This window comes from Oncorhynchus keta, chromosome 10 (genome assembly GCF_023373465.1).
Source record: "Oncorhynchus keta strain PuntledgeMale-10-30-2019 chromosome 10, Oket_V2, whole genome shotgun sequence".
In the NCBI taxonomy this organism is placed as follows: Eukaryota; Metazoa; Chordata; class Actinopteri; order Salmoniformes; family Salmonidae; genus Oncorhynchus; species Oncorhynchus keta.
The window spans coordinates 66,549,399-66,566,294 of record NC_068430.1 but is presented as its reverse complement, the minus strand read 5'-3'; the positions used below and the strand labels follow the sequence as shown (position 1 = coordinate 66,566,294).

At 41.4% G+C, this 16,896-nt stretch overlaps 1 protein-coding gene and 1 pseudogene across 6 annotated transcripts in view; one reads left to right on the top strand and one right to left on the bottom strand.

Moving 5' to 3' along the window:
- The window catches only part of LOC118389261 (keratin, type I cytoskeletal 42-like), a 68,035-nt gene that overhangs the window by 18,343 nt on the left and 32,796 nt on the right, over window positions 1-16,896 (top strand). The window contains exon 1 of one of the 6 annotated variants that reach the window (XM_052527716.1): window positions 9,611-9,653. The exons of the other annotated variants lie outside the window; for them this stretch is intronic. Coding sequence (XP_052383676.1) covers window positions 9,651-9,653 — 3 coding nt within the window. The 5' untranslated portion in view covers window positions 9,611-9,650. Of the gene's footprint in view, window positions 1-9,610; window positions 9,654-16,896 lie in introns of those variants that run through there. 6 annotated transcript variants of the gene reach the window in all.
- On the bottom strand, window positions 6,970-9,557 carry LOC127932302 (uncharacterized; annotated as a pseudogene).

Sequence of the window (16,896 nt, the reverse complement as noted above, 5' to 3'; positions counted from 1 at the left end):
TGCGTCGAAATTATTGCGTAATCTCTAGCTCCATGCGCGTTCCATTTCTTCAGAGGAGAAACTAAACTGCCACGAATGATTTATCATCGATAGATATGTGATAAACACCTTGAGGATTGATTCTAAACAACGTTTGCCATGTTTCTGTCGATATTATGGAGTTAATTTGGAAAAAAGTTTGCGTTGTAATGACTTAATTTTCGTTTTTTCTTACCCAAACGTGATGAAGAAAACGGAGCGATTTGTCTACACAAATGATATTTTTGTAAAAACTGAACATTTGCTATCTAACTGAGAGTGTCCTCATTGAAAACATCTGAAGTTCTTCAAAGGTAAATGATTTTATTTGAATGCTTTTCTTGTTTTTGTGAAAATGTTGCATGCTGAATGCCAGGTTTAATGCTATGCTAGGCTATCAATACTGTTACACAAATGCTTGTTTAGCTATGGTTCAAAAGCATATTTTGAAAATCTGAGATGACAGTGTTGTTAACCAACATAGAAGTGTGTTCATCAACAGACATTTTAACGTAACATTAGTGGTTTAGTGGCATGGCATCTTATAATGGTGATGAACCCAAATTCACTGCTGGGAGGGGGAGGTTTTTCTCATACACTGATCAAACCCCTGTAAAGTGTGTAGGTGCAGGAGATTCCCCCATGTTTTTCTCCACAAAAAATTGGATGAAAGCCCTTCATCTGGTGTTAATCCAAATGCCCCTGTAGATGGTCTAGCTGAGCTGGTCACTCAGCGAGCCCAGGAAATAGGGAGCTCCATTAGGGAAGAACTACAGAGTGGCAGGTCCAGTACTTATGAGCCACCAGTAAGTACAGAAAAGATAAGTGATCATCATTCAGAGTCGGTAGGATATGTAGATCTCAGTAAAATTAAGTTCATCATGCAATCAGACATAAAGGAACCTCCTACATATAGAGGAGATGTTACAGACAAATGCTCCATTTATGAATGGGAGGAGTTGATGAGAATATACAGTGCCATGCGAAAGTATTCGGCTCCCTTGAACTTTGCGACCTTTTGCCACATTTCAGGCTTCAAACATAAAGATATAAAACCGTATTTTTTTGTGAAGAATCAACAACAAGTGGGACACAATCATGAAGTGGAACGACATTTATTGGATATTTCAAACTTTTTTAACAAATCAAAAACGGAAAAATTGGGCGTGCTAAATTATTCAGCCCCCTTAAGTTAATACTTTGGACGACCATTCAGGATTAGCACAGTTGAAGATACCATCGCTAGACATGACCAGGTCTTGACCCAACTGCAAAAGGACAATGCCTACCTCAAAAACAAGGTAGATCAGATGGAGAACCAGCGTAGACGTAGTAATATCCGTGTGGTGGGATTAAAAGAGGACAGCGAGGGCCGTGACCCGGTCCGTTTCTTCACTCAATGGATCCCGGAGGTCCTAGGCATAATCAACTTCACCAAGCCGCTGGAAATCGAACGCGCCCACAGAACATCAGCGCCGAAACCCCGGCCAGATGAGCCCCCACGAGCCATCCTGATCAGGTTCCTCCGTTTCCAAGACAGAGAGAAGATACTGCAACTCGCAAGAGCCAAAGGGGACATCACCATCGATGGAAAGAGGGTCAGCCTTTTCCCAGATATGAGCGCGGATCTCGCCAGACGCCGCAAGCAGTTCAGACCTGCCGCCAAAGCACTGAAGGAGAAGAACATCACCGGCTACCTCATCCACCCTGCGCGGATGAAAGTTCAGTACAAAGGCCAAAGCCATCTCTTCAACACACCTCTGGTATTATCAATGCCCATTCCTACCAAGGTAAATGGAGTATATAAATGGAGACTAAATTCTACACTCCTAAAGCAACCTGAATTTTGTGCATTCATCAAAGAGCAGATCAATATTTTTACTTTGACAAACAAACCCTCTGCTCCTGACAGCTTCATTCTTTGGGACACATTGAAGGCCTATCTGAGGGGACAGATTATTTCCTATACTAAAGGGCTGAAGAAAAAACACGGTGCGGAACTGAGTGCCCTTGAATCTGAAATCTCTGAGCTAGAGAAAACCTACCAAAAAGGCCTGACTAAAGATCTATACAGGCTTTTGGTAAATAAAAAACTTAAATATAATATTCTGAACACATATCAAGCTGAGAGGGCCATCACTAAATCAAAACAGCGTTATTATGAGCTTGGAGAGAAAGCTCACAAAGTATTGGCATGGCAACTGAAAGCAGAGGAAAGTAAGAGGACAATTAATGCCATAGAAACTCTTACTAAAGAGATATCTTTCGACCCTACTGAAATTAATAATACTTTTAAGAAATACTATGAAGACCTCTACACTTCCCAATCAAGCGATGATCTATCAGAGATAGACTCCTTTCTCTCCTCTCTCAACCTCCCATGCCTGTCAGGGGAAGACAGCGAGCGCCTGAGTGAACACTTCTCAGTTCCTGAATTGTTGGAGGCCATTAAATCCTTACCTTCTAATAAATCTCCCTCCAGAGTTATATAAAGAATTTAGGGAGCTGTTGGTCCCCTACCTTATGGAGGTACTTAAAAAAGCCAGAGAAGACAACTGCTTTCCAGAGTCCTTCTCTCAAACAGTGATTACTGTAATCCACAAGAAAGGGAAAAACCCGCTAAAGTGCACCTCCTATAGACCAATCTCTCTCCTTAACACAGATTGTAAACTGGTCACCAAGATGCTATCTAAGAGACTGGAGTCATGTCTTCCCCTGTTGGTCAACCCAGATCAGACTGGCTTCATAATTAATAAATTGTCCTCCAATAATCTCAGAAGGTTCTTTGATATAATTCACCTTGCTAACAAAAACAAAATACCTAGTGTCGCAGTCTCCCTCGACGCTGAAAAGGCCTTTGATAGGGTTGAATGGTCATACCTCTTTCGCGTCTTGGAAAAGTTTGGTTTAGGTACCGTGTTTGTAAATTTGATAAAATCACTCTACAAATCTCCTAAAGCTAGGATTGCTACCAATGGGATTACTTCCTCCTCTTTCCCTCTTTATAGGGGGAACAGACAAGGTTGCCCAATTAGCCCCCACCTCTTTGCCCTCGCCATCGAACCGTTGGCTGAGGCTATTAGAACGTGCCCTGACATACATGGCTTTGAGGTGGGCCCCCATACCCATAAATTATCACTCTTTGCGGACGACCTTATCTTATTTCTAACAAACCCAGAACACTCCCTCTCTCACTTGCAGATCCTACTACAGTGTTATAGTTCTTTCTCTGGATATAAGGTCAATTTTGATAAAAGCAAAATCTTACCGTTGTCTGTCTTTGACCATCATACCATCAAGCACAAGTTTCCTTTCAGATGGTCGCCTATGGGCTTCACATATTTGGGCATAATGGCGGATGGTAATCTGAACAACCTCTATAAACTCAATCTGGCCAGTTTGTTGCAAAAGGTGGAGGTTTATCTGGCATGGCAAAACCCCTAGGGTTGGCCTGGATAAACTGACCCTTGATTAAGTTCAAGGGGGCTTAAACCTCCCCAATTTTAGAATGTACTACTGGGCTGCACAGTCTAGGTTCCTGGCTCAGAGGTTTGACAATGGTCCCTCTCCCTCATGGTTGAACATTGAAAAGCTTGAGGTAAATGATGACACTGGGGCAGATTTGTTTAACAAATGGGACAGAAAATCTATAAAAACCATCACAGACAACCCTTTAATCATACATTCTGTCCTGGCATGGTGCAAACTGCATGAGCTGTTCGGACGAGGGGGATTCCTTTCCCTAAAACCCCTTTATGGAACAATAGATTGATCCCTATGTTTTTCCAGAATAGTAACTTTAGACCATGGTCTGATAAGGGGATCACTCTTCTGGAACATTGTTTACGAGGAGGGAGTTCTTATGTCTTTTGATCAGCTGAAACAGAAATACCACTTGCCTAACAGGGACTTCTTTAGCTACCTACAACTACGAAACTTTATTAGGGTGACTCTCAAGGGACAATGGAACCTACCTAAGATGTCACCTATTGAACAACTCTGCCACGCAGACCAACCACTGTCCAAGCCCATTTCCCGTGTTTACAATGCTCTTATGTCAGGACTAACACTGCCTGGGCTAGATAAACCCCGACTTAGATGGGAGAAAGATCTGGGTATTGATCTTGATGAGGATCTATGGAGTGACCTATGCAGGGATGGTGTTACATCCACATTGAACTCCAGATACAGACTGATCCAGTTTAATTTCCTCCATCAGCTCTATATCACCCCCCATCTAGACTGCGCAAGTTCAACCCAGATATCTCCTCCCTATGTTTTAGATGTGGCTCAGATGAAGGAACATTCCTCCATTCCACTTGGCAGTGTTCAAAACTACACGGTTTCTGGCAGGGGGTATGCGATACCATATCCTCAATTCACGGGGTTGCATTTCCTTTAGACCCGGAGGTCTGTCTACTGGGTAACTTTACTAACACCAATCTTAGGCAAAGCCATACTATAAAGCTAACAGAAATATTGCTAGCGATTGCCAAGAAATGTATTGCCTTGAAATGGAAATTGGATTCCTCCCTGCCAGTTGCAATGTGGCTATCGGAAGTTAATAGTTGTATCCCTTTGGAGAAAATCACTTACTGCTTGAGGAATAAGTTAAAGACATTTTACAGAATTTGGCAACCTTTTACTGACAATATGGAGAATCTCCCCCCACATCTCATTGATTGAATCTATATATAATCCTCACATAAATGTTTCACACGTAATGTATAATATGTAGCCTACGGCAGGTGATCCAATGTCTCGTTATTTTTAAATTTTTGTATTATTGTATGTTTGTTTATATAATTATAATTATAATTTATTTTTGTTACGCTCGTCTGTTACTGTCACTTTGTCCTATCGCTGTCTAAAATCTTTTCACTTTTGTTTTGAATGTTCTTAATTGGAAAATGCTAAAATAAAATATAATTTTTTACAATTTTTTTTTAACATCTTTGGCCAGTGCATACGTGAAAATGATTTAATTTGAATAAAGTGTAAACAGATTATTACAGTTACATAAGTGGCAACAGGGAAACTATGACAACATTGCCATTACTGTTGAAAGTTTCCCTTTTTCTCTCTATTTTTACACCACATAGTTTTTTTTGCATCGATAACGACAAAAAGCAAAGTCTCAAATTCTAAGCAACATTTGGTAAAAAATAATTTATACAATCCATTGCATACTCCCAGGGCCACAAGCCATGTATGTTCTCTGTACTCTATGACAGGTTTTTCATGTTCTGTAGACCTATCACACTGACGCTACATGATACATTTGGCTGTTATTAAAATATACATCTCAATGCATTTCAGCACACTGATATCATAATTGAGGCTCTATTGCTGTCCTCTTAAAAGCTGGGAAAAAAACACCTTTGCAGAGTGGATGAAGCCAACACATACTGTACCCTACATTATATGAGCATAACACTCATAGGAGTTTCACTTTCTCAATCGTTCTCAGAGCGGAAAGGATTATGATTGGTTGCATCAGGCAACCAATGAAAAAGAAGAGGCGGGAATACCGAACGGAGAGCAGGCAGGTAGACATGTCACTTGATAGGCAAAATAAACACGTTTGGGAAAAAGTGAGGGAGGAATAGGAAGTACAAAATTCTGCAGGAGCGAGCAGCATATAAGCAAAGTTGAATATAGTTCTTCATTTTGTGCATTAATGTCCTGTTTCCAGTTAGTCTAATTAACTGATTAAATACTGTGATGCAAGCTAAAATTAGTTAGGTAAAATGTGTTTTCTACGTTGTTAGCAAGCCAACAGTTTAGCCTTAGTTACCAAGCTGCTAGCTAGCTCAACAGTTTTAGCCTTCCAGTGCCCTCAGAAAGTATTTGTACCTTTGACTTATTCCACATTTTGTGTTACAGCCTGAATATGTTTAAATATATTTTTAAATCACCCATCTACACATACCCCATAATGACAAAGTAAAAACATGTTTATAGAAATGTTTGCAAATTGATTGAAAATGAAATACTGAAATATCTCATTGTACAAGCACCTTTGGCAGAGATTACAGCAGTGAGTCTATAAGAGCTTTCCACATCTCGATTGTGCAATATTTGCCCATTATTCTTTACAGAATTCTTCAAGCTCTGTCAAATTGGTTATTGATCAACAGTAGTGTATATTTGGCCTTGTGTTGTAGGTTATTGTCCTGCTGAATTTGTCTCCAAGTGCCTGTTGGAAAGCAGACTGAACCAGGTTTTCCTGTAGGATTTTGCCTGTGCTTAGCTCTATTCCATTTATTTTGATCCTAAAATAGTCACCAGTCCTTGCCGATGACACGCATACCCATAACATGATGCAGCCACCACCATGCTTGGAAAATATGAAGAGTGGTACTCAGTCATGTGTTGGATTTGCCTCAAACATACTGTAATGCTTTGTATTCAGGACAAAGTTACTTCTTTGACCTAATTTTGTACAGTTTTACTTTAGTACCTTATTGCAAACAGGATGCATGTTTTGGAATATTATTTTCTGTACAGACTTCCTTCTCTTCACTCTGTAATTTTGGTTAGTATTGTGGAGTAACTATGTACAATGCTGTTGATCCAGCCTCAGTTTCCTCCTATCACAGCCATTAAGCATGGCCATCAGCCACCTACAATCTCTAAACTTGGCTTGTCAATTTGATAGCCAACAATAAGCAGGTTCACTTATGACAATCTTTCAAATAGCGTTACCATTGCATGAACACCTGCTGTGACTATCATTAGCAAACTAATTATGCCAAAAGTAGTGTTACAGTTCAAGAGTAATCAGGACACTGGGAAGTCACAAAACACTGAGCACTCTCATTGAGATCATCTTACAACCAGATGGTCACATCTTGGCTATTTTGTGTAGATACCGGCGCCACACTACTGGATTTAGGGTACATCTCATCAGGATCATAGCATTTTGACAACCATTAGAAACAAACACCATTGTAAAGTATTCATTTTATTGAAACGTGCTCAAGTCAAAGGACTTCATATCCATACTGGGGATAGTGGAAAGTGATGCACCCTTCAGGCCACCTCCAATTAGATGGCTGTAGAGACAGAAAAGACAGCCATCCCTGTAACAGGTTGAAGAAGTGTTAGTAACATGCATCTCATTGCCGTTGGGGGATGTTACAGTAAAATAACCAGCACACACACCTGACAAGCAAAGTGTTCCAGACCATTACACCAACCAGTCAACTGAATACAGAACACAATGACAGATGACTAGGTTACAGGTTCAAGTTCATTTGGCATCAAAGCTCATACAATTAAAAGCCAAGTGTAAACTATAGTCTTCAATGCCAAAATCACCAACCTTGTTCTACAGTAGGATATTTTACAAATTCACTGGGGATCCGGGTTTCAGAGTTTTCCACTATTGTGAGCGGTCCAAGAACAGAGTTTTGAACCAGGCCCTGGGGTTCTGAGAAAAAAATATATATAAATTACTTCAAGCTGCAGTCCCATCAGAACTCAAGAGTGATCAGCTCAAATGAATATGGAACTACAGTTTAGTCAGGCTTGAAATGAAGTGCCTTAAAATACCTGAATCCACAGCCCTCTTCAACCGAGGCTTGCAACTCGAGTCACAGCACTTGCAGAGGTCACTTTGAGACGGGTCGTCCAGCAGCTCCCATCTATGAATAAAAAAAGTAGGCTGTTGCATTGGCACTAACGTCATTATGGTCGTTATGTGACCAATACTTACTCTCCAGTCTCTTTAATGTAGTGGCAGGCCTTCTTTTCTATATCAAAAACCTCAGGGTCCCATGCAACAAGCTTACAATGAATATACACCTGGGGTGAAATAAGAGAACAGTCAAGAGCTACAGTATGAAAACTACTCAGTCATACCGAGAACTTGTGGTCCACTCACTTCCTCGCCTAAGGCAAACTTGAAGGACTGCAGGTAAAGCAGAATAGCAGACGAGTGGTACCTAGGCAGGAACCTGGAGTTCCCAGTCTTCCCATCTGCAAGGCAACTGAAAATGCATTGTGCAATGAGCAGACAAACAGAACTTCCATCCAGCAAATAAGCTAACTTTAAAATGTATTCAATACTTTTCAACATTTGAGTAGGCTGTTTAGCGCTAGGCAGTCAAAAACCAAAACGTGCACCCTACATGGCCATAGCCAGGTCTGGTACATACCCCTTGTTGGTGATGATGGGGTACACCAGGCTCGCAGACTGCAGTTCTGGTGTTGTGGCCGCCACACACTCCTCCAAGAGCAGCAGCAAGGGCTGATGGTCCTTCTGATCCACTGCTGCCCAGATGGGGATGAAAGAGCCCAGGGGAAACAGGCTGCTCTTAGCCAGACCAGTAAGGTCTTCTACATGCAACAGAGAGGGGAAGGGGCGCAATGCTCATACGTACTGTACAGCCACAGGTTTCAACTAGCTTTGGGCAGTGTCCTCTGCTAGGAATTTCTTTACCAGGTAAGTTGACTGAACATATTCTTACAATAATTGATGTTGTATGAGTCACTCACCATTGAGGAGTGCCATGTGGAAAACCAATCCTCCATGACCCTCAGCACTACCATAGGCAGGGATAAGGAATGGGGGAATCCATCCCTCAGGTCTACATACAAGGGGGAATGTTTAGTTTAATAATGAAGGTGGCAAAGGCTTAGGAAGATTTGATTCCAACACCATAGCTAGAGTACACTACACCCAAGAGAGCCCTACAACTCAACTCAGTTCCACTGCATTTAAAAAAATAAATCATTCCCCTCTAATTAGGGACTGATTTAGACCTGGGACACCAGGTGTGTGCAATTAATGATAAAGTAGAACCGAAATACCTCTTAGGGTAAGAGTTGAGTACCCCTGGCATAGATGGTTACCTTATGTAAACACACTTAATATGGTGACTAATAGCAGCAGGTTTGGGCTTTCGGTTAGGTCTGTAAGTCAGGCTGGTTGAATAGATGTGTTTTTGCCAGTCACCTGGGGAATAGAAGGAGAAGCATTAGTTGTCGCAGGATCCAAAATGGCATACATTGGGTCAAGAATTAGACATTACCCGTTTCTTGATGGCACAGCCATTGAGGTTGTAGTGGAATGTCGCCATCCCTTCTCCCGTGGGAAGAACAGAAAATGTGGACGGAACACAGTGTCCAAGGAAAAGACGGGCAGCATGTTCAACCAACTCTGGACTGACCTTCCATGTCACTTTAATGGAGTGTTTCTCACAATCCACATTAAAATCTAAAAATATAAATTTGATAATGTCATCATTCACATCTCAAGAGCCAACACCACAACTTGGCTAGTCTGTTAGGCGGTCAGCATGAGATAAGTAGCCTATTCAAGTTAACATGGTATCAGCGCTACATATTATGCGTTCATTATTAGACGTACCTTCATTGGCAGCGCTTGCTGCTACGACAGCCAAAACAATTGCACATTGCCAAAGGAGTGACATGACTGAATGATCTAGGAGTGCCTACAAACTAGAAATATTTATGGACCAATTGATCCTAATCATCTTAATTCTGAACACCCGTGAGAGGTCAAGGAGCGATAATTATAGACCTAAAAACCTACCAACATCATCACTTTTGGTATTTCCTGGTCTGAAAACATCCTTGAATTTTTATGGGTTTTAAAAGTAAAAATGGTAATAGTCACATCTTTTCCCCATAAAGTAGTCTGTAAAGCGTCTCACAAAACACGATGGACGGACAGAATAGTGATTTACACAGGAAATAAAGTTGAATCAAAAGATTGAACAATCTGGTTTGCTCAACTTGACAGTACCACACTAAGTGTGGATTAGGTCTTTTTTACATCGATTTAAAGCGTATTTTATGCGACAGTCAAAATGCTGATCAAGGATAAGGTAAGACCAGCCATTTAATTGGTGGCCAAGCCCGCTAGTTTACATACTGAATGGTCATCTCATCACCGATCTAGCTATCTGCCGTAGCTAAATATATGAATAGATCTGAAAAGCGCTATATAGTGGGCATCGCAGCAGGCCATTGGCATACCCGTATAGAATGCAGAGTTCGGTAACGTTAACTATACTGAACCAAAATGTAACAATGAAATATTTTTCTGAGTTACATTTCATATAAGGAAATCAGTCAATTGAATTAAATTCATTAGGCCCCAATCTGTGGATTTCACAGGACTGGGCAGGGGCGCAGCCATGGGTGGGACTGGGAGAGCAGGGGTGCAGCAATGGATGGGACTGGGAGGGCAAGTGCGCAGCCACAGGGGAGCCAGGCCAAGCCAATCAGAATGAGTTCTTCCCCACAAAAGGGCTTTATTACAGTCAGAAATACTCCTCAGTTTCATCAGCTGTCAGGGTTGCTGGTTTCTGAGGATCCCTCAGGTGAAGAAGCCAGATGTGGACGTCCTGGGCTGGAGTGGTTACACGTGGTCTGCGGTTGTGAGGCCGGTTGGACGTACTGCCAAATTCTCTAAAACGACATTGGAGGCGAGGCGGCTTATGTCGAGAAATTAACAGTCAATTCTCTGGCAAAAGCTTTGGTGGACTTTCCTACAGTCAACATGGCAATTGCATTTTGTATGCTATTGTATGTGTGAACGATGGCTTGCTCCTCGAATGATCCCAATCCCTCCTATTGTGCATCTGTTGTAGAAAGAGGCGACGATTCTCAGAACATATGTGCTCTACAAATGTTTTATTTCCTTTTGGATGCAGATGCAAGATGCAGAGAGTGAGTTCTGCTTAATTAACCTCTTCAGTCTACCCTTCTGCTTAATTAAAACTACCTGGTCTCCAAAGTCCACGTCTATAGTCTCAATCAACCACACACAACGCAGAGTTACAGCGGTGCAGTATAGCACCGGTTACATCGGTGCCTTCTAGACCCGGATTCATCGTTGATCGACGTCAGCTCAATCACCGCGGCGCTGCTGCTCTAGAGACTAATTATATCATTGAGGTACTCTTGCCGCCTTGTGGCAAAAATCGGAACTACAGTCTTTTTTCCTGTTTATTTTGTTTCTGACAACGATGCATTGAGAGCGCTGTTTATAGTTAACTTCTTTGAGATAGGGGGCGCTCTTTTAATTTTTGGATAAAAAACGTTCCCATTTTAAACAAGATATTTTGTCACGAAAAGATGCTCGACTATGCATGTAATTGACAGCTTTGGAAAGAAAAAACTCTGACGTTTCCAAAACTGCCAAGATATTATCTGTGAGTGCCCCAGAACTAATGCTACAGGCGAAACCAAGATGACATTTCATACAGGAAATGCCCCAGATTCTGAAGGCGCTGTGTTCCAATGTCTCTTTATGAATGCGCCAGGAATGAGCCTGCCCTTTCTGTCGTTTCCCCAAGGTGTCTGCAGCATTGTGACGTATTTGTAGGCATATCATTGGAAGATTGACCATAAGAGACTACATTTACCAGGTGTCCGCCCGGTGTCCTGCGTCGAAATTATTGCGTAATCTCTAGCTCCATGCGCGTTCCATTTCTTCAGAGGAGAAACTAAACTGCCACGAATGATTTATCATCGATAGATATGTGATAAACACCTTGAGGATTGATTCTAAACAACGTTTGCCATGTTTCTGTCGATATTATGGAGTTAATTTGGAAAAAAGTTTGCGTTGTAATGACTTAATTTTCGGTTTTTTTCTTACCCAAACGTGATGAAGAAAACGGAGCGATTTGTCTACACAAATGATATTTTTGTAAAAACTGAACATTTGCTATCTAACTGAGAGTGTCCTCATTGAAAACATCTGAAGTTCTTCAAAGGTAAATGATTTTATTTGAATGCTTTTCTTGTTTTTGTGAAAATGTTGCATGCTGAATGCCAGGCTTAATGCTATGCTAGGCTATCAATACTGTTACACAAATGCTTGTTTAGCTATGGTTCAAAAGCATATTTTGAAAATCTGAGATGACAGTGTTGTTAACCAACATAGAAGTGTGTTCATCAACAGACATTTTAACGTAACATTAGTGGTTTAGTGGCATGGCATCTTATAATGGTGATGAACCCAAATTCACTGCTGGGAGGGGGAGGTTTTTCTCATACTCTGATCAAACCCCTGTAAAGTGTGTAGGTGCAGGAGATTCCCCCATGTTTTGCTCCACAAAAATTGGATGAAAGCCCTTCATCTGGTGTTAATCCAAATGCCCCTGTAGATGGTCTAGCTGAGCTGGTCACTCAGCGAGCCCAGGAAATAGGGAGCTCCATTAGGGAAGAACTACAGAGTGGCAGGTCCAGTACTTATGAGCCACCAGTAAGTACAGAAAAGATAAGTGATCATCATTCAGAGTCGGTAGGATATGTAGATCTCAGTAAAATTAAGTTCATCATGCAATCAGACATAAAGGAACCTCCTACATATAGAGGAGATGTTACAGACAAATGCTCCATTTATGAATGGGAGGAGTTGATGAGAATATACAGTGCCATGCGAAAGTATTCGGCTCCCTTGAACTTTGCGACCTTTTGCCACATTTCAGGCTTCAAACATAAAGATATAAAACCGTATTTTTTTGTGAAGAATCAACAACAAGTGGGACACAATCATGAAGTGGAACGACATTTATTGGATATTTCAAACTTTTTTAACAAATCAAAAACGGAAAAATTGGGCGTGCTAAATTATTCAGCCCCCTTAAGTTAATACTTTGGACGACCATTCAGGATTAGCACAGTTGAAGATACCATCGCTAGACATGACCAGGTCTTGACCCAACTGCAAAAGGACAATGCCTACCTCAAAAACAAGGTAGATCAGATGGAGAACCAGCGTAGACGTAGTAATATCCGTGTGGTGGGATTAAAAGAGGACAGCGAGGGCCGTGACCCGGTCCGTTTCTTCACTCAATGGATCCCGGAGGTCCTAGGCATAATCAACTTCACCAAGCCGCTGGAAATCGAACGCGCCCACAGAACATCAGCGCCGAAACCCCGGCCAGATGAGCCCCCACGAGCCATCCTGATCAGGTTCCTCCGTTTCCAAGACAGAGAGAAGATACTGCAACTCGCAAGAGCCAAAGGGGACATCACCATCGATGGAAAGAGGGTCAGCCTTTTCCCAGATATGAGCGCGGATCTCGCCAGACGCCGCAAGCAGTTCAGACCTGCCGCCAAAGCACTGAAGGAGAAGAACATCACCGGCTACCTCATCCACCCTGCGCGGATGAAAGTTCAGTACAAAGGCCAAAGCCATCTCTTCAACACACCTCTGGTATTATCAATGCCCATTCCTACCAAGGTAAATGGAGTATATAAATGGAGACTAAATTCTACACTCCTAAAGCAACCTGAATTTTGTGCATTCATCAAAGAGCAGATCAATATTTTTACTTTGACAAACAAAACCCTCTGCTCCTGACAGCTTCATTCTTTGGGACACATTGAAGGCCTATCTGAGGGGACAGATTATTTCCTATACTAAAGGGCTGAAGAAAAAACACGGTGCGGAACTGAGTGCCCTTGAATCTGAAATCTCTGAGCTAGAGAAAACCTACCAAAAAGGCCTGACTAAAGATCTATACAGGCTTTTGGTAAATAAAAAACTTAAATATAATATTCTGAACACATATCAAGCTGAGAGGGCCATCACTAAATCAAAACAGCGTTATTATGAGCTTGGAGAGAAAGCTCACAAAGTATTGGCATGGCAACTGAAAGCAGAGGAAAGTAAGAGGACAATTAATGCCATAGAAACTCTTACTAAAGAGATATCTTTCGACCCTACTGAAATTAATAATACTTTTAAGAAATACTATGAAGACCTCTACACTTCCCAATCAAGCGATGATCTATCAGAGATAGACTCCTTTCTCTCCTCTCTCAACCTCCCATGCCTGTCAGGGGAAGACAGCGAGCGCCTGAGTGAACACTTCTCAGTTCCTGAATTGTTGGAGGCCATTAAATCCTTACCTTCTAATAAATCTCCCTCCAGAGTTCTATAAAGAATTTAGGGAGCTGTTGGTCCCCTACCTTATGGAGGTACTTAAAAAAGCCAGAGAAGACAACTGCTTTCCAGAGTCCTTCTCTCAAACAGTGATTACTGTAATCCACAAGAAAGGGAAAACCCGCTAAAGTGCACCTCCTATAGACCAATCTCTCTCGTTAACACAGATTGTAAACTGGTCACCAAGATGCTATCTAAGAGACTGGAGTCATGTCTTCCCCTGTTGGTCAACCCAGATCAGACTGGCTTCATAATTAATAAATTGTCCTCCAATAATCTCAGAAGGTTCTTTGATATAATTCACCTTGCTAACAAAAACAAAATACCTAGTGTCGCAGTCTCCCTCGACGCTGAAAAGGCCTTTGATAGGGTTGAATGGTCATACCTCTTTCGCGTCTTGGAAAAGTTTGGTTTAGGTACCGTGTTTGTAAATTTGATAAAATCACTCTACAAATCTCCTAAAGCTAGGATTGCTACCAATGGGATTACTTCCTCCTCTTTCCCTCTTTATAGGGGGAACAGACAAGGTTGCCCAATTAGCCCCCACCTCTTTGCCCTCGCCATCGAACCGTTGGCTGAGGCTATTAGAACGTGCCCTGACATACATGGCTTTGAGGTGGGCCCCCATACCCATAAATTATCACTCTTTGCGGACGACCTTATCTTATTTCTAACAAACCCAGAACACTCCCTCTCTCACTTGCAGATCCTACTACAGTGTTATAGTTCTTTCTCTGGATATAAGGTCAATTTTGATAAAAGCAAAATCTTACCGTTGTCTGTCTTTGACCATCATACCATCAAGCACAAGTTTCCTTTCAGATGGTCGCCTATGGGCTTCACATATTTGGGCATAATGGCGGATGGTAATCTGAACAACCTCTATAAACTCAATCTGGCCAGTTTGTTGCAAAAGGTGGAGGTTTATCTGGCATGGCAAAACCCCTAGGGTTGGCCTGGATAAACTGACCCTTGATTAAGTTCAAGGGGGCTTAAACCTCCCCAATTTTAGAATGTACTACTGGGCTGCACAGTCTAGGTTTCTGGCTCAGAGGTTTGACAATGGTCCCTCTCCCTCATGGTTGAACATTGAAAAGCTTGAGGTAAATGATGACACTGGGGCAGATTTGTTTAACAAATGGGACAGAAAATCTATAAAAACCATCACAGACAACCCTTTAATCATACATTCTGTCCTGGCATGGTGCAAACTGCATGAGCTGTTCGGACGAGGGGGATTCCTTTCCCCTAAAACCCCTTTATGGAACAATAGATTGATCCCTATGTTTTTCCAGAATAGTAACTTTAGACCATGGTCTGATAAGGGGATCACTCTTCTGGAACATTGTTTACGAGGAGGGAGTTCTTATGTCTTTTGATCAGCTGAAACAGAAATACCACTTGCCTAACAGGGACTTCTTTAGCTACCTACAACTACGAAACTTTATTAGGGTGACTCTCAAGGGACAATGGAACCTACCTAAGATGTCACCTATTGAACAACTCTGCCACGCAGACCAACCACTGTCCAAGCCCATTTCCCGTGTTTACAATGCTCTTATGTCAGGACTAACACTGCCTGGGCTAGATAAACCCCGACTTAGATGGGAGAAAGATCTGGGTATTGATCTTGATGAGGATCTATGGAGTGACCTATGCAGGGATGGTGTTACATCCACATTGAACTCCAGATACAGACTGATCCAGTTTAATTTCCTCCATCAGCTCTATATCACCCCATCTAGACTGCGCAAGTTCAACCCAGATATCTCCTCCCTATGTTTTAGATGTGGCTCAGATGAAGGAACATTCCTCCATTCCACTTGGCAGTGTTCAAAACTACACGGTTTCTGGCAGGGGGTATGCGATACCATATCCTCAATTCACGGGGTTGCATTTCCTTTAGACCCGGAGGTCTGTCTACTGGGTAACTTTACTAACACCAATCTTAGGCAAAGCCATACTATAAAGCTAACAGAAATATTGCTAGCGATTGCCAAGAAATGTATTGCCTTGAAATGGAAATTGGATTCCTCCCTGCCAGTTGCAATGTGGCTATCGGAAGTTAATAGTTGTATCCCTTTGGAGAAAATCACTTACTGCTTGAGGAATAAGTTAAAGACATTTTACAGAATTTGGCAACCTTTTACTGACAATATGGAGAATCTCCCCCCCACATCTCATTGATTGAATCTATATATAATCCTCACATAAATGTTTCACACGTAATGTATAATATGTAGCCTACGGCAGGTGATCCAATGTCTCGTTATTTTTAAATTTTTGTATTATTGTATGTTTGTTTATATAATTATAATTATAATTTATTTTTGTTACGCTCGTCTGTTACTGTCACTTTGTCCTATCGCTGTCTAAAATCTTTTCACTTTTGTTTTGAATGTTCTTAATTGGAAAATGCTAAAATAAAATATAATTTAAATTTTTTTTTTTTTTAACATCTTTGGCCAGTGCATACGTGAAAATGATTTAATTTGAATAAAGTGTAAACAGATTATTACAGTTACATAAGTGGCAACAGGGAAACTATGACAACATTGCCATTACTGTTGAAAGTTTCCCTTTTTCTCTATATTTTTACACCACATAGTTTTTTTTGCATCGATAACGACAAAAAGCAAAGTCTCAAATTCTAAGCAACATTTGGTAAAAAATAATTTATACAATCCATTGCATACTCCCAGGGCCACAAGCCATGTATGTTCTCTGTACTCTATGACAGGTTTAAAGTTCATGTTCTGTAGACCTATCACACTGACGCTACATGATACATTTGGCTGTTATTAAAATATACATCTCAATGCATTTCAGCACACTGATATCATAATTGAGGCTCTATTGCTGTCCTCTTAAAAGCTGGGAAAAAACACCTTTGCAGAGTGGATGAAGCCAACACATACTGTACCCTACATTATATGAGCATA